The sequence below is a fragment of the Taurulus bubalis genome (genome assembly GCF_910589615.1).
Source record: "Taurulus bubalis genome assembly, chromosome: 18".
Classification (NCBI taxonomy): Eukaryota; Metazoa; Chordata; class Actinopteri; order Perciformes; family Cottidae; genus Taurulus; species Taurulus bubalis.
Window position 1 is genome coordinate 8,237,667 of NC_136606.1, and position 26,826 is coordinate 8,264,492.

Below are 26,826 nucleotides of genomic sequence, written 5' to 3' on the forward strand. Positions count from 1 at the left end.
CTCGTGTCGGGACTCTCTGGCTCAATTGCGCTCCTCATCCATCAATCAGCAACACATCAATGTGGGACAAATCAATCATGTGCCTGTGTGGTAATTGTGATAACAATGTTTGAGCCATTGTCTCAGGGGCAAAGATAGTAATGAAAACATTGTACAATCTGGACAGTAGCTAAATTCCATGACCACCGCATTGGCAAGATGTAAAAATTAGCAACAACAGTAGGTAATTCATTAATTGGGCTTTTATATATAGATGATAAAAAAGAGGGAAGTATATTGATTACCTATGGAAGCTCATTTGAAAACTTTCTGCATGCTGGGGACTGGAAAATGTGGCCAGTGCTTTCCTCTGCTGGGGCATCATTTTGAACACCTGCAATAAACAGAAATAGTAAAATACAAATGTGCCTGTACCACGACAGACATTTTGACTTGTCATCGTAGGAAAAGCACACACGTTACTAGAACCACTAACAATGGCTCTGTTCAAGTCAAGTGTTCAAGTGAGGGTGTAATCAAAGCAGCTAAACAGAATTCAGCCATCATTAATTCATTGAATTATTTACACAAGCTTTTCCTGCGGTGACAAGTCAAAATGTCTCCTGTGAAAACGGTCTAATCGAAACAACTAGATGCTCCCTTCATCCACAAGAGGGAGTGGGGGTGGTTTTCTATACCTACTTAATCACTACGACAGAGGGCGCTATGGGATCACACTACGAAGATTTCATTACTACCCCTCTGCTGGGTGCAAGACAAGTACATAGCTATGCTTCATCACGCGGTACGTGCTCATTTTGTTACTCATCATACAAACTAGATGCTTTCCAAGCACATTAAGTCAGAAGAAAGGTATGTGAATACATAAAAAGTGCACATGCAAGTATCAAGCTGCTGTACCTACCTCGATGGGACCGATGGACCTGAGAAGATTCTGCAGTTGAATGTCGGTTGTGGATGAAGAGAGGCCCTCTATGGACACAGTGCAGCGTTCATTCTCGGCTCCTTTTTGGCTCTGTCGGGTAGCCATCGGGCGACCTCGACCCATTGGACCAACCCCTCTACTTCGGCCCCGGCCCGACACGACAACCTACACCAGATGTCAGAAAAATTGCCCACATGAAGTAAAAAAAATAAGCGGGTACGGTTTAAGAGCAAGAGAGCGGGCGAAAACAGACTGAACCTCTCACTGCTTTCACAGGCATGTTGATGTTTTAATCTCACATTCAACCGTGTGAAGAGGAGCTATATTTCTCAACACAAAAGGCACATTTAAAAACGATATGCGTTTTCCTCTTGTGCCTCTCAGACACGCCAGGCTTTCACATGATTGACTTATCATATTTCTACATAGAACATCAATGTCAGAACATGATGCATGTGGCATGGCATATCTTCATTTGAGTTCGAGAGTGAGAGGTATGTTTCTTCAGCTGCAGAGGAAGAGGAGGAGGAGGGAGAGACTTCGAAAAGAGATAAGAGGAGGTAGAGGGAGTGTGTGCGTGTTGGGGGTGGGGGAGCCATGCAAGCGTTATGGTGACTGCCTTACCCTGTCAGCGTCAGTGTGTATGGTAACTGTGACAGCAGCCTGGTGGTGACAGGCGTGCAGCGAGGCCAGGGGACCTTGTGTAGCCCCCCGTGTTACACTGCTTTCAGCGTGTCAATACTCCTGCACCTGGCACACTGTCCTGTCTTATTACCACTCCAGCTCGATTGGTACGTCTACTGAATGCCAGGGTAGCTAGCACCAGCGGCATAAGACAACTTTACAGGAGACATTTCAGCTCCTTTTATTTCAGAACTGCCATTATCCAACAGTCTGCTCTATTAATATACTGTGTGCGTGTCTGTATATGTTAAGTGAAATGGTTGCTGGTGTCCAAAGCACAAAGGGCGGCATGTGACCGTTTATGACATACCCTGTTTTGCTGTGGGTTGGCCACGACCCCTCGGCCTGTCTGCGGTGTCCCGCCTGGTGCCTGTTGCGGCGGCCCCGCCATGGTAACCTTCCTCTGCACGGCCTGGTTCACGGGGGTTGCTGGCCAGGGGCCTTGTTGCTGCACTGGGTCTGCGGCTGCCACTGGCCCGTTTCCACTCTGAATGAGGATGATGGAAAACATTAATTAGCCACTCACACAACCTTCCAGCCTTCATCTCCATCTATCTGAAGCATCACAATCCTAGGCTATGGCTGAGACGGATTATTGGTGATCAAGGAGGTCAATAACTAATGTTTGCAATCAATATACATTTGCAGGATTGTACTGTAACTTCAGCAATATCGTCTGTCTTGCGTTCGAAACAGAGCTCCTCTTGCACATCGCATGTCAGTATCCTTAAGTGGTGTTGATGGGCACAATTACTCGTGAATCAATCAGATATGTGCTGTGGGCGGGACATTGACTGCAACTATAAAGCGGTTACTACAGACAGAGCCAAAGTAGCTTATTTCTAATGTATCCATTTTATTTGCAATTGGATAAAAGAACTATTCCCATAATTGTAAAAAGACTATCATAGCTGATAGTTGGTTGATCCTTAATTCACATTCAGTCAAAGTGTTTACGGACATCAGGGAGAAATGCAAGGACATATCTACAAAGCAGAGGTAAAAAAGTGCCAGCATTGGCACTGGATCCCTATCAGACATGCTGTGGGGAATAAAGATCAACTCAACAAGGTGATGGTCTCATTATCAAATAAAGTCACAGCTCAACTCTGTTGACAAGCGGGGGAAGAATTGAAGGTCGTCTCTTCCCCGACTCTGCGGAGAGATGTGACAGATCAATACAGGGGAAGAAAAGAGGCGATATCTCTGACCTGTCCCCAGTTGAGAGTAAATGGATTAATCCCTCCTATAGAAATCACAGCTCCTGATTGCACCCATCAAATGCTAAGCTGCATTACACTGGAACGACAGCAGCTCGATGTGTACCCCATCCCCCTTACACCCTTCTCCTCCCCAGCTTTTGTGTATTGCGCTGCTTTGTATTATCCCTGATGAAAATAAAATTTGCCTCTTATCTGTGTGCCTAAGCCATACAAATCCAAATCCTCAAAAGTGGCAACTTTCTTACACAGGTATTATGTTGCCTCTCCGTTCAACCAAAAAAGATTAATTACAAGGGTCTTGGATTGGCATTCTTTTGTTGCCTTGCACCTGAGAGATGGGTTGATGCTGAAAAAAAGCAACCAAGGGATGACAGAGGAAGAGAGAGAGCAAGAAAAAAAAAAGAGAAGGCAGGAGATAACATTGTCAAGTGCCCGTTGATGACAGCAGAACAATGTGGAAGAGGAAGCATCAAGACAATCTTCTTTTCACTACGGCTATAGGCCTTAGCCGTTTCCATCTCGCTTTCTCCGCCACACATCCCACTCTCCTTCTTTCTCCAAGATGCGGTACATCAGATAGCTCTGCGCAGGTTTCCATTAACGCACTGACACCCAGTTATCTTCATCTGCAGCCAGCCTGAGATTTTGGCTCTGTGGCTTGATCCTCTGGGATGGAGTCGGAAAGCGGCTTATTTCGAATACTATCACATCGCACCAACGTGTCTCATCAGTGACAAGTATGAGTGTTTAACATGCATGCCTTTGTGGTTTTTCAATAAAGATTAATGTGTAATTAAGGCCACAGCAGTAACTTATCAAGTGAGTTTAAAATAGCCAGCAGTGGTAATTCTGCACTTGTTGGTGGTACTGTCATTCTTGTTTTACCGTCTCCAAGGCCTCTATCTTTAAAATAATACCCTTCTGCCCTTAAAAGAGGATGTCAACCTTTAAGAGCAGTGATGAGGTGTCCCCAACTCTTCAGATAAATGTCATACTTCTCTCTTCAATGCCTTCAGCCTTTCTGTGTTCTAAAAAGGTAAAATGTGTGTAAAGGCATTGCGCCTTAAATACCAGTTCCCAAAGCTTAAGAGAGGAAACTCTTAACAAATCAATTTTTACCAAAATGACACAGATATCACCTTGTCAAACCCATAGGTTAGATATCTTTTAGATTACAAAATAGACAGAGTGAGGGCAATCAGTGGCATTTCATTTCAAAACTGTCGTTTCCCCTGTGGGTAAATTCTGCTCAAGAGGATCAAATAAATGTCGGACCCAAACACAAAAGAAGGTGTTGGATGGAAATTAAATTGGCATGCTCACCGCTCCTGAAAGTTTGACGACTCTGACTTTTTGTGGCACCTGCTGGCCTTCGACACTCTTTGCCCGCTGCATCACAGTTCTTTTAGCCCCAGTTTTAGGTCCTTGAGTTAGCGCCTGAGCCTGGCCAGGTACCACAGAGGCAGTTACAGGTATGTTCTTTGGGGGGACCTGACCGGGCTGCATCTGATCCCCAGGCCTGTTCACGTTCTGCACAGCACTGTTCCTTCGCTGCTGTTGCAGCTGCTGCGGATTCTGTTGAGGCGGTTTCCATTGCTGGTCTGGAAAAGGCCCGGGGGACTGTTGCTGCTGGGGGCTACCTCTTACCATCTGCAGACGTGCCTTGACATTGGGACGTGGTGGAGGGATATGAGGACCGCCGTTGGGAGGGATGGGATTGGCTTGATTAGGACTCTTCAATGATGGATTCAATGATTGTTGTGTCCTCAGAGGAAACTGTCTCTGCTGCTGCTGTTGTTGTTGTTGTTGCTGCTGTAGTTGTTGTTGCTGCTGCTGCTGTTGCTGTAGTTGTTGCTGCTGCTGCAATTGTTGTTGTTGTTGTTGCTGCTGCAATTGTTGTTGTTGCTGCTGCTGTGTATGATGTGGCGTTAGCTGATTCTGTTGTGAGGGTTGCATATGTGAAGGAGGTGGGCCCTGGCTCGGGGTCTGAGCGTTGAGCCTGTCCAGCAGCTCCTTCTTTCTGACGCCAGCCTGCATCTGCCGTCGCATCTCCTTTCTCTTCAGGATCTCTTCTCTCAGACGCTTCTGCTCCTCAATCTTCAGACGATACTGCCGCGTCTCCTCATCCTCATCAGGGTCCTGTGGTACAAAGCACAAACTGACAATGTGACTACCTGTCTCTACTTACTTGAAGGGGAGGCTGTGAGCCACTCTCTTATTTGAACCATTTTGCTTGGGCCGATGTAATCAAAGGCAAAACCCAAGAGAAAAATGCAGTAGTATTGATCTCGTCTTTCCAATGGAATGAGACTGCTGTCATTAACAACATTATGATTGGACTTATAATCAGTCCTTCTCAGCACACTAACATAATTTCTGGGACACTGGAAAATTTAGCAGGAAACAAATTCTCACAGTTATCGTACCATTTCAGAAGGATATTACTAAAATGCCGAATAAATCGCAGAAATAATGTGTCCATTGTGCCATTACGACATGGTTCCAAAGCCTTTTTTTTTATTTTTTTAAATCGTTGTTGTTAAAAGGCTGACCTGTGATGCCGTGCTTGGGATCTCCTTGCGAACCACCATCCTGCCACCTCCTCCAGGCTGCGCTTCCATCTTGGCAGCAACTTGGCCTCTTCCTCTTCCACCGTCGGGCACCAGCTGAGTGTTCTGCCCAGGACGCATCCCCTGTGTTGCCTTGGCAACAGGCCTAATGTTGGCGGCAGGGCGGGCACTGTTCATGTTTGGGTTGCCAGGTGCTACAGGGAGCTCCCGGAGGTTGCTGTTGCGCTGCATTTGCTTGGCAATGGGCGTGTTCTGAAGAAAGGGGGGAAATATCAGCATTTTATGTTTTTACAATCAATCTGATAATATGCATTTAGTTTTACCCATTTTTCATATGCTATTTGCTTATTGATGAAAGACGACAACAGTATATTAGTTATTAGAATGAGCCTTTTTTACAGCCTTTAATCAGTTTGAACAGAAAATAGATGAGCCGATATGTTAATCTCTCACCATCCTCTGCCGGTTGGACATGTTGCGCTGTTGGGGGTTCTGAGGCCGGGGAGTCATCTGCCTCGGGCTACCGTGTGCCTGCTGTTGATGGAAAGGATTCTGGCCATGGTGCATCATGGAACGAGTCTCATTGACATTTAGATGTTGCTGCTGATGATGTGATAACTCCTGCCTATGATGCTGCTGCTGCTGGTGCATGGGCTGATGGGGTGGCAAGGAGTCGTGATGCCCAAGCTGGGAGACCGGAGGGCCGTGCAATAAACCCTGGAATATCAGTGAGAGAAGATAAATTATAACATGAGTAAACCAGCCTAATCAGAATGTATTGGGTTTTTTATTTCATTTTTTACAATAGCCATGGTATTACTTCTTATGAATGCTAATCTCAACATTAAATCAGGAAATTCCTGCATATACAGTAATTAACCTCCAACTGGGATCCTCAAGTATCTCCCCAGTAGTACAACAATAGTGATTCAATCACTAGAGGGAGCTCTTGTCTATGCCTCTTGACAAAGAGCTGAGGTGCCAAACAGACAAGTATTTTTCCTTAACGCCTCAGTAACAGTGAATATAATAACTAGTCTAGTTTATTCACGTGTACAGTACTCTTGTTTAGTCATTGCTCTTGCCACATCGATTTAAATAATCTAGAGCAAAGCTGAGAAAAATGCATACATTCATGGCAGGCAAAAAAATTGTTTGCAAGCCTCCAGTACAAGAATTGTTGCAGGTAAGAGGATGCTGAAAAAAACATTCTGATACGCAGGTCAAATTAACATATTAAGCAAGCAAATTCAATAACAAATTGGGGAAGAACTAGAGAAACAGCACAACATTGTTGTGGAACATACAGGCAGACAGCTATTGGCTTAAAAATCACTTACTCTTAGTCGTACCTGCATCCCAAACTGGACTTGTGGAGGGGGGAAAAGGTTCCCCTGCTGGCCAAACGGCTGACGAGGGCCCATGAAGGGTCTGGGCTGGTTGGGGGGGCCGCCTTGTTGATTCAACCCGACCATCCCCTGATGCCCTTGGTGGGGAGGGATGTTGGGTCTTGGGGGTTCTCTTGGAAAGATTCCTAGCGGACCCTGGCCCGGCTGGTTGAAGGCTTGTCCTGGTGGGCCAAAGCCCATGTGGCCCTGGCCAGGCAACTGCTGCTGCTGATGTTGCTGCTGCTGCTGCTGCTGGTGGAGGTTGTGGCTGCTGTTCATCAGAGGGCTGGGGCCCTGGTGATCAAACATGTGCTGCCCTGGAAACCGTGTTGACTCTGTGCGCTCTGAGCCCACAGAAGAAAGACCAAGCAGCAACACAACAGAGATGTCAGTTTTTTTGCATTGTGCGCCAATTCCAATGCATTAGTAACTCCCTCTCCGGATGTATAGTCTTACGGCAAGGGAAACAGACAACTCTATCAAGGTGAAAGTGTAAACAACAAAGTGGGTTGTTTTAATTCTGCATTGTGAATGAAAAATCTGAAATATAGGTGTTTAATGCAGTTTCTAAGGCTCATTCAGATGTATATATACACACATGCATTTAACATGAGTGCTGCTGATAGGGAAGCACCCGAAAGCAAGCAGCGTACCCTGTAGGTATACCGCCAGAGGTGATGTCGAATAGGATTAAATATGCCAAGAAAGCTTTGTAACCCTCGTCCAAGGTGGGTGTGGGACTCACCTCCCATAAAGAGCGTCTCTCTGTCTTGGGGGCCTTGGGGTGGCTGGTTCCTATAGGGCTCCATGTGATGAAGGGGCCGCTGGGGCTGACCAAAATTACCAGTCATGTGCTGCTGGAAGTCTCCCGGTCCCTGGGAAAACACAAAACCCATGAATTATAGGCCATACTGGGAACTCCATGATCCCAAACAAATAAAACTAATGAAAAATGGTATTGCATCGAACAGGGAGCGCTTGTAATTGAAAGGCTAGGGTCATTAAAAAGATGCAGAATCTTGAGTTGTAAACATCAATATGCATGCCAATATTAAAGAAACCCTTCAGCCTGAATTTGAGAGCAAACCCACATTAATGCTACTTGAGCTTTGTTCAAAAACCTTTAAAAGCCTGTCTCTAACAAGGATCGGGCATTTCAGGAAGGGATAAGTGCCCTCACCTTTGTCTCAACCGCTTCGTATGTTCGACAGCCTTCTACTCATTGCATGCACATTACTCCCCATCCATCTCCCAAGGAAAACTAGATAACAACCCTTTAATCCTTCCTTGGAATTCGAATCCCCCTCATAACGGTCTCCTTTTTTCTTTTAAACATCCATCGCTGTTGAAAAATTAACCTGCTATTCAACACGTGGCACTTGCACAAATGGGCTGCTTGCCTCCTCCAAGCCTATTGTAAATTACTTAAGATGCTATCAAGGCTTAATCCATCTTTATTCCACTGCTGCGTGGCGGTATTTAGAGAAGAGAGGTGTTAGAAAGCTAGAAGGCCAGAGTTCCAAAAACTTGCTTAACAGAAAGTTAATCAAAGGGGCTTACAAAGACAGGGGATCACAATGAGGGGCCAATCATACTGTTCTAAAAGGTCAGGCAGGTTTGCACAATGAGGACTCTGGTGTCCATATAATACCTCTCAAATAACACTGCTCATCCTCTCTCTTTTAATCCTTTATAAACAGGCTGCTGGCTGCTCAATATGCAACTGATTCTAGGATAGTTCCTGCAGCGAGGGGATAACCAGGACAAATATAATGGAGAGGGGTCAAATGTCCGAGTATTTAATAAAGAATGGAAATTTGGGTTTAAGAAGATGTTTTGTTTCTGGTTTTCATGTGAACTTCTTACAGTTTATATCAATTTAAACTGTAGGCATTGAAGCATAATCTTTGTTTTCAGGATATGGTCCTGAGAGAGTTACGGGACTGAGACTGCTAACACTCATTAAGGAAGAATAGAATTATCAACAACACGGGCAAAAATAAATAAAGGATCTCAATCAATATTACTTACATATATATATATATATATATATATATATATATATATATATATATGATAAACAGGCTGCTGGCTATATATATATATATTATAACGACTAGAAATTAGGTTTGGTGGCATCTTCACTATGTGATTAATATGAATGTCATTATCTAAACGTATTAAATATTCTAATGCCTATAATTGGCACCGAGATAAATATTTCAAAACCAGTCTCCACCCGCAAAAATGTAATGCAGTAATACTAGAGGCTATGACCCCATTCGCCCTGTCTTTTAACAATTAAATTTGATGGGATGATAATGTATGATAATCATGAGTAATCAGGTGCCCACTGGTAAATGGAATGTTGCCGGCTGGTATGTCACCTGCATTTCAAATTGTGTCCTTGGCGGCTACAGACTGAGCGCGATAGACAGCTGGGGAATCTAACGCTATGCTATTCATCAGCCCAGTTGTCTGCATACCCTTCCAACCTCACCTTCTACTGTCTGATCAGAAGCAAAAACAGCTCCCTGCTACTGTGCCATCAATATCTAGGACAATCACAGACCTCAGGGAACAGGAATTGCACGATACTGACAGTGACGGTTGGAAAAGAGGTAAATAAAAACATTTTTGGGACAAAGATTGACTATGTGAAAGCCTGGCTTATTTGGCAACATGGTTGTAAATCCAAATGAATGCAATTGGATGCAGCTATTTTCCAATGACTAATTTGCATAAATCCATATAAAATGCAATTTCCAGGAAGATGTCAGTCAGTACCAGCACCACCTGATGCCTGGGGTTCATTAACTAGAAGGACGGAGTAACTTAGGGCACTTTGGCTGACTTGCTATCGAGCCATTTCCCTCAATACAGTAATTACTTTAAAGGCATTTACGTCATCCCTGGAATGAGTTCTTTGTGAGTGAAATAAAAGACCTTTTCTTACAGGAAATCACTGACTTAAGATCCCTTTTCTCTCACGTGAAATTCAGCCTTCGGAATATATGTTGCAAAAAAGGCAAGAGGGCTCACCCCAGACCCATCAAACCACCAGCATGTTTCATTAATTCAAATACCGTTCAAAAAAGGTCTCCCTGCCTTTGGGACACAAACTTGTGGAAAGTGAATTTTAACTGGCGGTATATCCTGGTTTCACAATTCCATTATGTGCCAAGCTCGCTCGTCTGAGCCCCAGCCCATCCATGAAGAGTAGCTAACTTAAGTCCCGCCACTGCAGCCTCGACCTCAAAAGTCTACCGCCTAAAGCCCCTATCACGCATTTCCAGTTGTGCAGTCAGACTCGTATCTGTGTTTACAGATTTGCTTTAACAGTATTTGGCCTGGGCAGGCGGTCTAATTGGCGTAATGATATTGCCCCTTACAAAAAGGGACGCTAGCAGTGTGGAGAGGTAGAGAAAGTGAGGCAAAAGGGAGGGAGAGGAGCAGCTGCTACTCACAGGGAACCTCTGAGGACCCACAGCAGGTCTGGGCTGGCTCTGAGCAGGAGGCATCAAGGGCACTGCAATGAGAGAGAGAGAGAGCAAGAGAAAGGGGGTGGATGGAGGAGGGGGAGAAAAGGAAAAATGAAGGGCAGTAGGCAAAGAGAGGGTGGTGATAGTAGAAAGGGAGGAGCCCATTAGACATCTCCATGCTTAAGGCTGTTACACTGACATACATGTTAAAATATATATCAGAATTGCTCCTCACATCTTTACACAGCCAAGCACAAACCAGGGAGCTCAAGGAAATATCAAATGCATGAGAATAATTTGACAAAATAAAAAGATAGATACAATTGAGTAACACATTTGCAGTTTGACAAATTTTAACATTATAATTCACTGTTGAGCCTCAGCGATTAATAAAGTAAAAATAAAATAAGCGACAGATTAATCGATAATGAGAATAGTCGCTAGTTGCGCCTCCAAGTCAATTAACTGGATTTTCATATTTCTGGCATACTGCTAAAAAAATAAGGGTTTATGTAATTGTATGTCAACATCTACCACTGGAAAACATTAAATATGAATGCATCACTTAAATTAATATATAAATAAAAGATACACTGACATATATACAAACGCATACACACTTAATCATAACCACAGGCAATTCAGGATTTTCCAGAACACGTTTTCCTCTCAGGAGCAAAACCAAAACCCCATGCGCACTTGCACACAGCAACACACACACACACACACACACACACACACGCACACGCACACGCACACGCACACGCACACGCACACGCACACGCACACGCGCACACGCACACGCACACACGCACGCTTTACTAACAAAATTTCAATCTTGGCCTGCCTGGACAGACAGGCCAGATAAACCCATCTCAGGGAATGAAATGGTGATGCCGCCAGAAGAAAAATGGAGGATAAACCCATTACTGGCTGAGAGAGCTATTCACTTGTCATTCAACCAAACAACTAAATGACATTCTAATCCAGACACCTTTCAGGACAGTGTACGGATAACTGCCAGCAATAGCATGCATCTCAACTGAGCTGCCAACATTTGGATGAAATGAAAATTATGATTTTTATTTTCAGAATTTAGATTATGAATTTAAGTTTTTGAGGACCACCCAGTAAACTAAAAGTCGGAGTCCAACCACCATTATCCAACATTTTAGATAAACAAAAAAGGTCCATCTCTGTTGGGTAATTTCCATATTGTTGTCAGACACTTCTAATAACAGGCTGAGCACATCAGGGGCCAAAACAAGACTTGTGATATGGTGGTTCACGTTTACATTGTGATCCGTAGGCTTTAGCTTCAATCTTGATACTTTTATTTATTTATTTTTATACTAATTTTGACTATCCTGGATACGCATATTTTGGACCCTTATGTCTGTGTCTCTCTGAAATAGCTTTTTGTTTTCACCCCAAAAAAAATAAATATAATGCTTCTTCAAGGACTTAAGTTAGTGACAGTATGGGCTCCCTGCTTCTCCGACAGCTTGGCAGAGTAGCAGCGGGAAATAACAAAGGGGCGGGGCCTTAGAGTGTTATTCAATTGACGTTTTAATGCTTCTTCTGCCGTTTGGAAACTGGAGCAGTTGTTGGAGGCTACTTCCATCACATCTCATGTGATTGGTTTTGGTCATGGAGGCAGGTGACACGCAACCTTGTGTATAATTAGGAGCTTGGCTTGATGCTACACATCTCCTTGCTAATGCAAGGTGGCAGAACTGCCGTCATTTAGTGAATGAGATTGCAAGATAACACTTTTGATATTACTAATTAGTAAGCACTTTGACGAATCCACAAAATCACTGGAAATGAGGGAAATTATTTTAAAGCCACAGAAGTGAAACCAAAATAGTCTCATAAAAAAACACTCGAGTGAGTAGATTAAACTACCTTGTACAGACGATGACGTGGGCCCTCTGAAATGGGGGTTAATGTGGATGTTTTTGGACTGTGGAGGCTGCTGCTGCTGCTGATGATGGGGGAAGTTGGGTGGCGGGGAGCTCATCATTCGTGGTGGTGGCTCCATCTGGGGCCGTAACGGTGGGGAGCGGTGTGCCATGTGCGGAGGGATGAGGGGCTGAAGGGGCTGCTGGGCAAGCGGGCGCCCATGGTCTTGGAAAGGAGGAGGTCCTCTTGGACGTGAAGGGTGGTGCTGCTGGGAGTGCAGTTGCTGCTGCTGATGAGGAAGAGGCATTCGGGAGGACGGCTGCTAATTGGAAAGAGATGGGGAAACGAAGAGGAGGGAAAACCAAAAACAACCTGTCAAAACACATCTATTTCTGGGAAGACTCTGACATCACTGCTTGCAGACATGAAATGACACACCAACAAGTCAATTCACAAGCAAGAATGAAGATAGTATCCTAAAAGAATTTAATCCTGGGCTCCTCTGAAAATTAAAGTAAGTGCTCTTAAGAATTTCTTCGTGAGAGTAACCTTGGTGGATCACTATATATTTTTAAGAAAGCTACAGCCATGAAGAAGAAAAACAAAAGAAAAAGTTAGCTGTCTGCTAGCATCAAAATAGAATCAACCAGGGATTCAACAACTGATTAATGAGCAATAATTATATCGTCAAGTGAAGTTTCAAAAGGGTGCTTGATAATTAGCTATTGTCTATCCATTTAAGCTACCAAACAAACACATAAACATACCAGTGCCCAAATTAGTCAAGTGAGTAAACATACAATATGTTGTAAAAGTAAGACCTCATTAACAGCAGTCAGCAGAATGTTTATAGTGTTGGCATGTTGTCCATCCGTCATTAAATATTAATTTCCAGTGTTTTGTTTTGAATTTTACAACCTATTGTCACAGAATACAAAAATATAAATAAACAATGGAGAACTGGAGTGAAATATCACACAGCCTTGAAAACAACCCCTTTAACACAATGGTATATTGGTAATGTATCATTTATGAACAATAGTTTCCTTTTGGTGCACTTTTGTAAAATGCAGCCTTGGTAAAATGCATAATTATATTCAGTGATAAAATAAAAAAATACATTAAAAATGGAAACATGGCATCTTAAACATCACGATAACCTTCGACTGTTACTGAAGATCATCACAGTTGTTTGTATTTAAGTTTCATGTCATGACTTTATCCCTAGACCTTCAAAAGGTATTGTATGAACCGATGAGGCATGTAAATCAAAGGATTAAATGCTTCGAGTGACATCGAATAATAAAACCCCGCAAGAAACTAAATCCTGGGCAAGAACAAATTTAATTTTGTATAATACTGTCTAAATGGACTACTGCCAAATGATTTGCTGTAATCCATATATCAACATAGATACGGGGGAGCAGAGCATTTTGACTTTGGTCATGCACAAACGACCATAGCTTTGGAGGTCTTAGACAGTGAAGAGAGCGAAACACAACACATGTCACGTACAAAAACAACAAGCCTTGTCGTAACTGGGATGAATACAAAAATGTTAAGTCACGCCATCTCAAATCATCTTATCCAGTGAAGCTCTTACGCTCCTGTTTAGCTACTCCTCAAGAGGAGTGTGATGCTTTGTAGCCACAACAATTATCCCTTTAAAAAAAAAAGTCTTCAGGTTGAAGTTGTTGAATGGTTTACCTGCATGCCCATGTTTCCCATCAGGGGGATCCTGTGGTCAATCATTCTTCCTCTGTTTCCTCCTCTAAAATCGACCATTCCAAAAGGTGGGAAGCCTCCTCTTCCTTTGCCTCCTCGCATTCCTCCTCGCATGCCTCGGCCTCCATATCGGTTTTGTCTCTTTTGCCGTTCCTGTTCCTCAAACTGCATCAGATCTTGCTTCGCCTTCTCTGACAGCTCTAATGAATGGTGGAATAGGAAAAATGAGAACTTGTACAACACTGTGTGGAAAGACCTTGGCAAGAAATATAGGTTGAAGTCCATGTAATGTAAAACTATGTTGGCAAAGGTTTAAATCAGAAAATATGAGTACTTGATTAAGAATAGGAGTTTTTACTGAACGAAGGGTAAATTATGCCCAGTAGAAGGAACTTGTACCTAGTGTTTCAGGTATACTCCTCCTGTTGCTGCCGGCATCAGCCAACCGCACAACAGGACCATCCTTTCTCTCAGATTTGAACCGTATGCGACCAGACTCTTCATCTTCCTCATCCTCCTCGTCCGATTCCTCCTTCGTTTCTTCATTTTCAACCTGAGGATATTTTTAGAGGTTAAAAACAAAAGTCCCAATTTTTACTATCAGTTATGTTTAATTTCAGGATGGTTTGCAGTACATCACACAACCTGCTCTGAAGCGAGAACTAGTAGCCAATCAATCCATTAGTTAATCGAAAGAAGGTGACAATTTTGATAATCAATACATAGTTCAAGTAACTTTTTCAACAAAAATGGCCAAAAGGTATCCATTTCAAGCTTCTAAAATTGGAATATTCATTGGCTTTCTTTGTCTTCTATGACATTAAACTAAATATCTTTAGTTTAGAAGACCAAGTTTTTAAGGAAATTGGCACTGACTTTTTGGAATTTTATAGACCATGTGATTAACAGACGACATCAAGACAGCATTCATAATTAAATTAATCTTTATAGTTGTCTACTTTCAACACTGATAATCACTCGTCAAACTTTCTTCATGAATTTACCAACTACAAAATGAGTCTTTGAAACTAAACTTAATTAACTTTATGCACGAAACTACACTGTTTTGAATTAACCATATAACTACAGACCCCTATGTTCATACACTGAGCTATGATGAAAATTAATTAATCTGTTAACTGCCAGGTTTCAATAGCATAAAAATTAAATTAAAAAGATAAATAGCAACAAAAAGTCCATCAGTTATTTGGAGGATGTCAGCATACCTCCTCTGTGTCAAAGACCCGAGAGTCTTCGGCTGGGTCTTCCTCTTCTTCCTCCTCCTCCTCCTGCTGCTGCTGCTCTTCTCCCCCTCTCTGCTCCTGTGGGATCTCCTCCTGTTGGACTCCATGTTCACCCAGCCGCTGATCATCATAGGTTTGATATTCATCATTCTTAAAGATCACAAAGATAATACGTATTGATTAGTTAAAGTGGTAACAACGCTTCGATAAGGATCTGCAATGGCCGACCATGTTCCAGCCAATGCTGGAAAACAATCTCTTAGTATCTCTGTTGAAATTAAAAACATCTATTTATGCTACGTGATGCTGTTATGATGTACGACAAATAAATGATACATATATATACACACACACCAAATAAATATCTATTGTCTTTAACTCTGTTCTCTTTAATGTCTTTTGTATAATTTATCTTGTTTATTTGTATATAATGTGTATATATGTATGTATGAAGAGAGCTAAGTGAAATCGGAGTGAAATTCCATGTATGTGTAAACACACAGGGCCAAGAAAGCTGATATATATATATAAATAAATAACAGCACAAAGGACACATGGATTAAATTGGAGCTCAACTGACATCCAAGAGCCGTATTATTAAATAGGGATGTACACATTTTTCTATCTAATTTGAATTGCTAAAACAAATGTGTGCTTAATGATAATATACTGACTACAGATATATATTTTTCCTTTTCTTAATGAAAAATGACAAAATCATACATAGCATGAAGGCAAACATAATGTTATAGAGGATTTTGGGGAGACACCATGTAACCCCCCTCCCAACCCAAATTACCATAACAGTGGGAGCAAGGCTTCATTACTATTCCTGGCAGCATTTGAAATTCAATGAGATGTAAATGTTTGACATGATATACAGAAATGCAGGCACGGATAAAAGCACTCCTTCCCAGTTCAATGATGGTGAAAATATCATTGACTGACTCCTTGCAAATCGCTGTTATTGACCGCACAATAACTTCATGCATCCATGCCAAAAACATCCCACAGACAAACATTCTGGGAGACGACAAATCTCTCTTCTTTTTTTCTTCTTTTTCTATTCCGTAAGAAAATGTATGCAATCATTTCATATAATCCTAAATACACAGTCATTCCAGGAAACTAACAACGTCATACTTCTGGTATAGGAGTTGCCAGTCATTCAAACATTTTATCTGCACAACACCCTCTAAGAAAATAGCTAAATAAGGTCAGACTGTAGGTCACACCATGGTGTTTGGTGTTGCGCTCCATTAACCTGCCAAACAGCAGCACATATTAATGCAGAATAGAAAAAAAACACTTTCAGCAAACCAGACGAATGGACAGGCTGCCCCAAGGGAACACAAGAGCTTAATCCTTTAAACTGTTCCACATAGTACCAACTGAATACCATGGCGAGCAAAATGTCAAGGCCAGGCAGTTTAGTGACCTTGTAAACAGTTATTCCGCATAATACAAAATACACATCTACATCGGCAGACATTTCACCAAATCCCAAATAGGCATCCACTTGTGCCGCACACCTTCAGTAAGAAGGTCAACATCTGATCTTTGTTTGAAAAAAGGAGGTAGGCCAATATATCTCTGTCAGGTGCCAAACACCATCACACCTTAGTAAATGGCCCATAACGGACATTTGCACATGGATCTGGTCTTATCTTTGATCCTCTTAGTTCTGGCTAAGAGGGAAAGGAAACGAATAAAAGGGAAAATCGCATCAATCATTAGAAAACTGTATGGGGTGTCCTCAGGAAGGTCAATAATCTTTTCACCTGCATGAGACTTTATCAGATCCAGTCTAAAGCCCGAGATAAAAGCCCCCCACATTAACCTCCGCCGATTGGCAGCACATCTCCACAACACAAAGCAGCTTCTAACTCCCTCAAAGATACAGGGCCCAAGGTCACAATGGCACACGGATTTGGAGGCGACAGCAGAGCATTACCTCATGCCAAACAAGCTGTCAACACGAACTTTGTCAGCAAGACGGAGAAATTAACTGGCAGGAAGTGATAATGAATCTAATCCTCTCCTGCCCAAAAACGCCAACCAACATCTCCTTCTCCTGAATAGATTTTCAATCCTGACTGTCCCCTTACTGAGACAAGAAAAACTGATATCATCTCTTGGGAACAATAGAGTTGGACAGACAAGGGAGGGCAGGGTGTGTGTGTTTTTGTGTGTGGGTTTTTTTTAGTTGTTGTTTTTTACATGCAAAAAAAGAAAATGAGAACTCACTTGAAATTCACCATCTATGGGCTCATTGATTTGGATGTCTAGCACTTCATCCTGGTACCCATCGTCACCCTGAGCTAGCTCTCCAGTGTAATCTATTTGGTCTTCAGGCATCTCTATGTTGTTGTCTTGGCTGTATTCTTGTGTGTACTCTTCTTCCCCCTCACGCTGGTACCCCTCCTCCTCTACATCCCCTGCACCCAGGTTCACAACGTCATCTGTGTAGTTTGCTCCATGCGAGTTGTCCTGCTGGCCATAGGATGGGCCCACGCTGTATGTGGCATTGACACTTATACTCGGACCACTGTAAGCAAACACATATTGGGATTAGCAGAAAACAGAAATGAAGTATGATGATAAAATACATCAGATTTGGATCTTGACTTTGCCAGCTTTATAACTGACAATATTAAAAACTTAAACACATGACACTTATTCCATTAGCTTACCTCATATTTACATCTTCATCATCACTTTGTAGAAGGTCATCATTTAGCTCTTCATCTGACACTTCTGAAGGATTCTGAAACAAAAATAAATGAACATTATGGTGTGCTTTAAAACAGTAGTTGTGTGTGTTTGTTCATGTGTGAGGCGTGGGGGCAGGGGACCACCTCCAACCCCAAAGGATGCTCTATTCCCATGTGGTGAAGGCAATCTGGGCAGGTCAACACAGTTCTTTTTTGTCCACTGTACTTCCTCCTGGTTCACATCAACAGTTCCCCCTGTGGAGGTGCCACCTGCTTCAAGTCAACTGTTCACTACTTTTTTCTAAATGTTCTACCAACACCCACACCCAATGTTTTGGATATTATTTTCCGTTTCCTGCTTGTAAGCAGAGAAACCATACTGACAAGCCAAGTGTTTTATTGGCACCAAGTATAAAATCAAAGTAAACAAAACAGTGTTATCTTACCTTTTTACCTGACAGCCAATCCTCCCCCAACAATTCCTCTTCCAAATCACTTTCAAAAAGAGAAACAACATTAAATAACAGGTTAGCCAAGTCATATACTATTGCAGAGTGTTATCTATTTAGAAATAATGTTATTCTGCAATAGGGCTGTCAACAAACATAATACATTTGAAAATATATTCGATTTAATAAAACAGGTATTTGAAAATGTATAATCATTTGTGAAATAAAAGAAGCACTACAAGACCGTCTGTCTCACACCAACTGAATGCACTGTATGACGAGTCACATAACGTCACTTTCATTTATTGAAATTTAAATATAAGGGTAGGTCAAGCTCAATGAGGAATAATGTCCCACCCATAATGATGGCCGAGAACTCTGCCATAGAGAGAAACACTGTGTCCTATCAGCAAGTGTTATGCTTCGTCATGTAAACAAACTACATACCTATCAGCCAGCGTCGGAAATACACGAGGGCAAAACTGCCCCTAAGAAATATAATTTTGCCCCTGATATCACTAGGAGGGGGGCATTTTTTTCATAATTTCCTCTAATAATTATGATTATTTAATAAACTTGTCAACAACATCGCAGCCTATATGACCCGGTCCAGTTGCCAATGTTTTTGGCAGACCTGTGACTGCGAGTGTAGGAGAAATGAGGATCAGCCAACAGTCTCCATCACCATCTCAGGCAACACGCCATCGCCTACGGTGAGTGATAACTAGTAATCATTATTTTGAAATTATTTAGTTTGCTTTAGCTAGCTAACATTAGTTACTGGCTACCCAGCGTTTCTGAGATTGGAGTGAGACACGGAGAAAAGGTGATGTCGTGATCTTCGCAATAAAACATCTTTGATGTGACGTGTCGAGTCTTGGCCAATCAGCATTAAGATGGCTACAGCGTTAAAGTTACCGGCGATACGAACGAAGGTAACTCACCATCTGGTTGTGTGTCGTAATATTTTTGTCACGTTACCCCATTAAATCTTTCCCAACCTGTTTATTTAATGGAAAGCTTGTTGTAACGTGATGTAACATGCTCTAACCCCTGTACTAGGTAGGTACAACATGATTAAGGCAACAAATAAATCAATACATATAATTTTGAATTATTGAAAAACAAAACAGTTATAATTGTTAATAGTTGTTGAAAAAAAAATTAACAATAAATAGCCACAAATAAATAAGAATACAATTGAATAGGATTGTCTGATTTATGTTTTCTGTTCTAATAAAAACATGTTGAATCTGTAGACTACTGCCGAATAGTCTTATTATTGCCATTTGATGACAATTGCTCATATACTGTAAGCCTAAGTAAGTATATTTATTATTTTGAACAAAGGTTAAATGTTATTTAACAAGTTTCAAAACGTGCCCCCAATTTTTTTTTTAAATGCCCCTGGATTTCAGTCGGTGGGAGCAAAGATTACCCCCTAGAAAATATGTACATTTCCTACCCTGCTATCAGCTGTGTGCTAAAGAGACATAACAATTTAAAAGATAAGTAAGTAATACATGCTATCTTCTGACGTGTGTGCGCTTCAAATGACAACCACGTGTTTGATATTAGAAACCATCAGGAGGAAACTTTTAGCTCCCTGGTAATTTCCAGCCAGCTGTCACCTTATTTAGGTTTTTGTAGAGAAATTAGGTGGTATTGTTTAGATAACTGTACAATTAATTTACATTACAGCACTCTTTTGTAGAGAAATCAGAACATGAGATATTTACCTCTCTAGATCGTCATCTTCACCTCTTCTCCTGCGTGACCGTTCAGCACCAGGTTTGTTATATTCATCAAAGTCATAATCTGCAAAAGAAAAGCCGTTTGATTACAGAGCAATTGACTATGCTAATAAAATTACCATCCTCATAGGTTGATAATATTAGTCTGTCCTACGGGACTGCACGACTTGAAATGTACAGAGACTATTATTAGCAAACTAGGTTGTTGATTCAGATTGGCTTGACCCTCATGCCAAGCTGAATCAACAACTTGAGCATTAAGTACACAAATGACATGTAAAACAACAGCATGACATACAGTAGAAACTGGTAAACCCATCCTTCTCTTGGTTTGTCATGCACCCAAATAGAAAGGTAATGTTTTTATTACACGTACTAAAACTAAAATGTGGCTGGTGTTACAATGTAGTTATATGGGTATAAATGTTAACATTTGTGCAAAACCAGTAAGAAATGCATCCGTTTCCAGTAAACCTAATCTAAAGCCTAAAAGGTGGATCATGGGTGAAGCAGAGTCAGATTCAGCAGAGTAGACGGCAATCAGCTAGCCAGGTACGGCACCCGCCTTTCACTCAAAGCGGCAACAGATTGTCTTTTAAGTGGCAAGCCACAAAGTTTTGTGCTGCCTTTTTTAATTTATAATATTTCTTCCAATCGTTTATCTGATAGCAAGGTTAAACGGTTAATTATTAACATCCCTCCGACAAACTATGCTTGGTTTGTTTCAGGAAAACACAATGTTGAATGTTAAAATGTCAGCAAAAGCATCATGTTGTAAATTACAGCCAAAATGTGAGGATTATCATTGTATTATTAAGTATTTGGTATTGGCAAATACACAATTGTAAATACAGCAAACAAATTATATTAGTGCATCCATATCCACAATTACATAGTATAATAACTAGCTGCAGAAGTGTGCCCCCACTCCCCCTTATGAGAAATGGTATGGGAAACACGGTCGGTAAGCCAGCATACACAATACAAGGATCCTGAAACCAAAGCAACTAAATAAAAGTAATCATCCATTCTGCTGCTGCGACATGTCAAAATGTCGCCCATTAAAAAGACACATGGCATAAGATGAGGTTGTGGATCTGCCCAAGATTGAGTTTAAAACTGTTGGTCTAACATGTCAGTCTCTGAACCTTGTTGAAGCTCTCTTGGGTTACGCAAGTCCTACTCAGACATAACAGGCAGATGAAGCTATCCCATTACAAAAACAACGAGGCGACGAATCGTTCCGCCACAGCAGTGCCACTTTTGAGAAGCTGATGAGTTCACAGGCCTCGTGCATGTATTCAACCACACCAAGTCCCCTGTATAGACTCTGGCTAAAACCGACATGGTCTTCTGATAGTCTGTACAGACCAATGCTAATCGAAAACGATAAAAGGAAATATGGAATAAAACCACAGGATGAACTGCGTCATATACTTTTATATATAGTATTTAAAAACTACTTAAAAGTATAAAAGTAAAAGTAATTTAAGGGGAATGTTTTTTTCCATTAAGGAAAAACTCTTAACCCACGTCTCAGGGGCCTATAGTGCACTACCCCACCTCCCCCAAAACAATCATTTTTATAAAGGCCATAATGACTATAATGTTTTAAAATGTTATGTTGAAAAATGTGGGATGCACTAGGCTACTCGTTCCAGCTGCATATATGCCCATTTAAAATGATCACATTTTAATACAATGCAAATACATTAAAGCACCATATATGTACTGAGCATTAACATGCGTTTCATGGAGCGGAAGACATAATAACTAGTTGCCTGTAAGTATTGTAATAGTGCAAAATAGGCGGCGGCGGCGACTCCGACACAAACACTTAAAGCTGTGGTTCTCAAACTTTTTCTGTAAATAACATAATTGTGTGACTCATCTGTGCTTTTATAAATAACAGAATAAAAGAAAATTGCAATCACTTTCAAGTAAATCAGATTGCCCCATCAGACAATGTTTTGTGTAAGTTCTATCTGTGCAAAAAATTACTCATATTTAGTTACTACTAAATAGCTCATTGTGGAAAACAATAAGCTTTTAATTTTTTTTGCCAAACAAAACAGAATGAGTGCAGATATGTGAGCCATCACGTTGTATCAGTATTAGTGGCTGCAGTGAGCTGCTTTCCTCGACACACATGTTATAAACGGGGTTGTAGATTTGATACGGCCTCTCTCAATTCATGCTCAATATTGATCTTAGATCTGTTTTTTTATTTATTATATTTTTATTTTATTTTCACCTGGAGCAGGAGAGCTGCTCCGGGTTCAGAGAGCTGCTCCAGTGCGAGGAGAACTCCGGTTGCTCCTCACAGGAGAGCTGCTGTTGCATCTTCACCCTGTGAGCGTTTAAACGCAGATATAGCGGTCTATTTTTCACGCGACATATTTTTCGACGCTGTTGTGTGTGCGCGCGCACGTATCTGTGGGCAACGGGGCGGAGAGATTTTTTGTGTGTGTGTTTTTGAACGATGACAAGCCGGAGTGAAAACAAACCAAAATGAAATAGTAACGAGGCTATTTTTAAAATGTAGGGAGTAGAAAGTACAGATATGTGCGTGAAAATGTAAGGAGTAGAAGTAAAAAGTCGTCTGAAAAATAAATACACCAGTGAAGTATAGATACCCAAAATATCTACTTAAGTAACGTTAAGGTAACGAAGTATTTGTACTTCGTTACTGGACACCTCTGAAAACGACCGACTTTAGGGGGGCATTATGTCCTATAACAACATGTTTTAAGCAACGTTAACACTATAAGAGTAACTATAACATGGCAAACAGGACGCCAGACGTAATCTCGACCGGTCATTTAAGTGTGAAACGGGATTTCTACCAGCTAGCGTAATATTAGTGTGAGGTGCAAGGCTGCTAGCGCTAGCTAAATTGCTAAACTAGCAAACGCAGCTGATAAACCTGACACCGGAAATTTTGACTGAAAAATGAAAAGCTAACGTTAGCGCGTTATTTGGTCATCCATTCATTATCTTAAATCGTGGGTAACTTGGCGAAAATAACGTACACTCGTATTGTTACGGTAAGCTAAATATTGGTAATAACTTGACGCTAGCGTTAGTTAGCACCCAAGCTATCGCTGCATTTGCTTTTAACTTAACACACGTTATTCACGGAACAACCAAGAGTGTCAAATGTTTGTTTAATCTTTCGCCATTGTTAATCATTGTTACGGTCCAGTACGTGCCCTGCCGTAAACACGGGAATGTTTCCAACAATGTTTTGACATTAGCTATCGTTAGCCACGTTAACTAGCTTAGCTACATTGCGAACTTAGCATTGTTGACAAATACTCACTCTGAGCGTTGGCTGACATGGTGCACGGCGCGTCCCACTTAGAGTACGACTACAAAACTTGAGAGTGCATTTAATCTTCAGTATTCCACCGTTTTAACGGTACAAAACGTGACACAAGAAAGGGAACAGATTCTATGCGGCAGTGATATCCATTCACGACCAGAATAGTACAAACATGGCCGCGCTGTGTTTCCGCCGGTGATGCATTGTGGGTAGAAAACACTAGCTCCCCCGATCGGTGTGCTGCCCGAGAGCTGCTTGACAGGGCAGGTAAACATACTGGCTATCCTGAATCTGCGCACCACCACAGTATGCAGTCCATTACAAGTGTTTGTTGTGGAAAATGCGTTGTTTGTACAATTGGCTAAGATACATTTGATTACATATTAATATTATATAGGCTGAGAAACTGACACATATAGACGACTATGCATAGCATAAGTAAAAAATAAAATTACAATGAATAACACAATTGTAAAGTTTGCAAGCATTCAACTTTGATGTTAATGTACACCAACTTAATTATTGTCAGCCTTTTCCAGGGGAAGAGCTCTCTTACCCTGACGAGACCAACACCTTCAGAGATAAGCAAGACTTGACTAAATAAGAATGGACCAAATACAGTCCAGTTGTATTCTTTTTAATAATATGAAGATTAAACTGCAAAGTACTTTTCGTTGTCACAGTACTATGTGCAATGACAATAAAGTTGAATTTGAATCTGAATCTGAATTACAAGTTACAAAAAAAGAATAATACAAAAGGAAGCAAAACACTTTCTCTAGGCTAAAAAAAAAGCACCCAAACTCTGTTCTCTCCCTCTAGTTAGATAGCCATTGGAAGTGTCAGGCAGGTGCGAATGCCACACAACTCTTTATGGCCTTGTGCTTCCTGCTGTTTCCACTGAAGGCAGGGTTGTCATTTAATGGCTGAGGACACCTCGTTTACGACAGAATGTTGCAACAATGTTTACAAGTAATTATTTTACACAAAAATGTATTCGTCACTTCGTTATTTAATTAGTTGAGCTCTACAGATAAATAAAATAATAGGTTTTTGGGTGGAGCGTGTCTAATTCATTTTATGGATACCACAACACATCTTGATCAATTTGGAAGTTTTAATCAGGATTCAAGTCACTCTTTTGATTTTTTTATCCCTGTAAAGTCAAAGCTTTTTCTTCTTTTTGTGTGTCTCTGACCAATTTTTTTACCGCCTTTGTGCTTATAAGTCTGGGAGTCAAAGATGTTGTCTGAGTACAGCCAGACTACGGCAGAATTCTAACCCCCAAATTCCTCCTGGGCTGACAAACGTCAACAAAGACCCCAAGAGACACCAAAGAGAGGTGAGCAGTGAACTGTAGCCTCATTGTATTGGCTCATTATGGGGTCCCGCAGTGAGGAAGAACCTATTTTGTAGCACCACAAGGTCAATATCTGAAAGCCACGGTGATGGAGGGGATCAGCCATGAGAGTTTTAATTTGAGAAAGCGTAAAGGGTTTTATAGTGAAAGACAATGTGTGAATTTTAATGGACTGTGGGGATTGTACAACAAATATGTTGAGGTGGCAACTGTTTTCCTTTATCTTTGAAAGTAAATGTGATTTAACCACAGTAATGCAATCTTCCATACACATACTTGGCATTTTTCAGTCTTCAATTGTGTACAAGTTAAAACAACAAGAACAAATGGCAAGGGTCCAGTGCTGCTCCTGTTTTATATTTATTTATTTAAACTTTCTGCCTCCAAAAACCTGTATGCACATACACAAGCTTGTGTATCCAGTTTTTCTACTTGAGTTGATGCAAGTGCAATGCATATCAATATGGATTCCACACTTGATTAAATGTCCACTCTAAACAGCTGTTTCCAAAGCTGTATGAGATATTTATACTCCCTGGATTCACTTTCCCAGGAATTTTGATTTTACTTCCAAATAGATGTGAAAAGGGGAGCTGTCACACTCTATTATGGTGACCTCAATGATTCTGTGCCCTATCCAAATCCAGCGGTTTTCCATAACAATGCAAATTAAAGGGTGCAAAGCCGAAGGAGACAAGACTTGTTATTTTCCATCCAAAGGACAGTTCTTTACAACAAACTTGTCTGTACGCCTTTACATTTAATTCAAATCCAACTTGGAAGTTGTTTTGTGTGAGACAATAAGCTTTTTGCTGTCAATTCATGAGGGTCAGCAACTGTCCTGAGAAAGTGATGCTGGAGTTATGGAGCATAGGCCTGCAATAGATTATTATTGTAAATGAAAGATTTAATCAGGTAATTTTTTCATTATGTATTGGGTTTTGATGCAGACTACCATCATCATCATAATCATCATCAAGTTAGAGCAGTTTTGGTAGAGGAGGAAAAATGAATGTGTAACATGGCCATATCCCGGAACTATTACTTCATAGACTCCAACAGGAAGATTTGCTTTGGCAGATGTGTAGATGTCTGTTTCAATAACACATAGGAGACTAGGGATATAATCTATCTATCTATCTATCTATTTATCTATGTATCTATGTATCTATGTATCTATCTATCTATCTATCTATCTATCTATCTATCTATCTATCTATCTATCTGTTTATCATCCATCCATCCATTTATCTATCCATCTAGCCTACTGAAATGCTAGGACCATTGTTTTAATCAACTGCGTAGTCATGTGCATTATGCATTGACACAATGGCTGCTGCATATATCACAGACACACTTTTAACTGGTGGTTTTGGTGATTCAAACCAAAGAAACATATGTGTTGTTAATTTATGACCATAGGCCATATTTATATGCTTTTACATGGAATGTAACCTGGTATATATTTAATAAGAATATGAAAAAGACAGATTATGATTATTTTAGATATATATAATTATGCCATGAGATGTACAATCAATTGTATGATTCTGTACATATCCGGGTTAATAATATGTCTTGGAAATCAATAATACCTTGCATCTGCAATGAGTGAATAGGCTGCAGTCAGTGACCCACATCTCAGTGCAATGAACTGTTTAACTCAGACTGTTGTTTTATTCAGTGCACTGTCAACAGACTGGCGAGGAGGAGGAGAGGCGGGGCTTATACATATCGGTCACTGTGATTGGATACTGGATTTCAGCTCATCTTCGCCATTGGCCGCTCGCGCTGTCACTCTGGATCTGTTATCGCCGCTTCCCGCGCCATTCGGCGTGCACGCGCAAGACAAGCAGGCACGTACCCGCTTGGAGACTGTCTGGAGTCTGTCTGAAATTGATAAAATTGGAGATGGAGTTTTGCATCTGTTTGCACATTTACAAGGAAGCCGTCTGTTGGAAATGGGATTTTTTTTCTCGCTCACCTCCTCAAACGCCTTCGCACACGAGTCGCCACGCTAAGCCAAAGATATTTTACAGATAAACGCTGTGAAAGTTTTTTTTCTTCTGCAGTCGAGC

At 41.2% G+C, this 26,826-nt stretch overlaps 1 protein-coding gene across 1 annotated transcript; it reads right to left on the bottom strand.

The window, feature by feature from the left end:
• Positions 1-23,404, bottom strand: rbm33a (RNA binding motif protein 33a; the record flags this gene model as incomplete). The annotated part of the gene is made up of 19 exons (XM_079234282.1): positions 1-83; positions 285-373; positions 905-1,090; positions 1,920-2,096; positions 4,156-4,971; positions 5,385-5,654; positions 5,856-6,119; positions 6,743-7,134; positions 7,536-7,665; positions 10,258-10,319; positions 12,181-12,496; positions 13,885-14,102; positions 14,302-14,455; positions 15,129-15,296; positions 17,394-17,694; positions 17,840-17,913; positions 18,307-18,355; positions 20,049-20,127; positions 23,386-23,404. 19 exons carry the CDS (start codon positions 23,402-23,404, stop codon positions 35-37), a joined length of 3,813 nt encoding a protein of 1,270 aa, XP_079090408.1. The 3' UTR covers positions 1-34.
• Between the last annotated feature and the right edge of the window lie 3,422 nt (positions 23,405-26,826).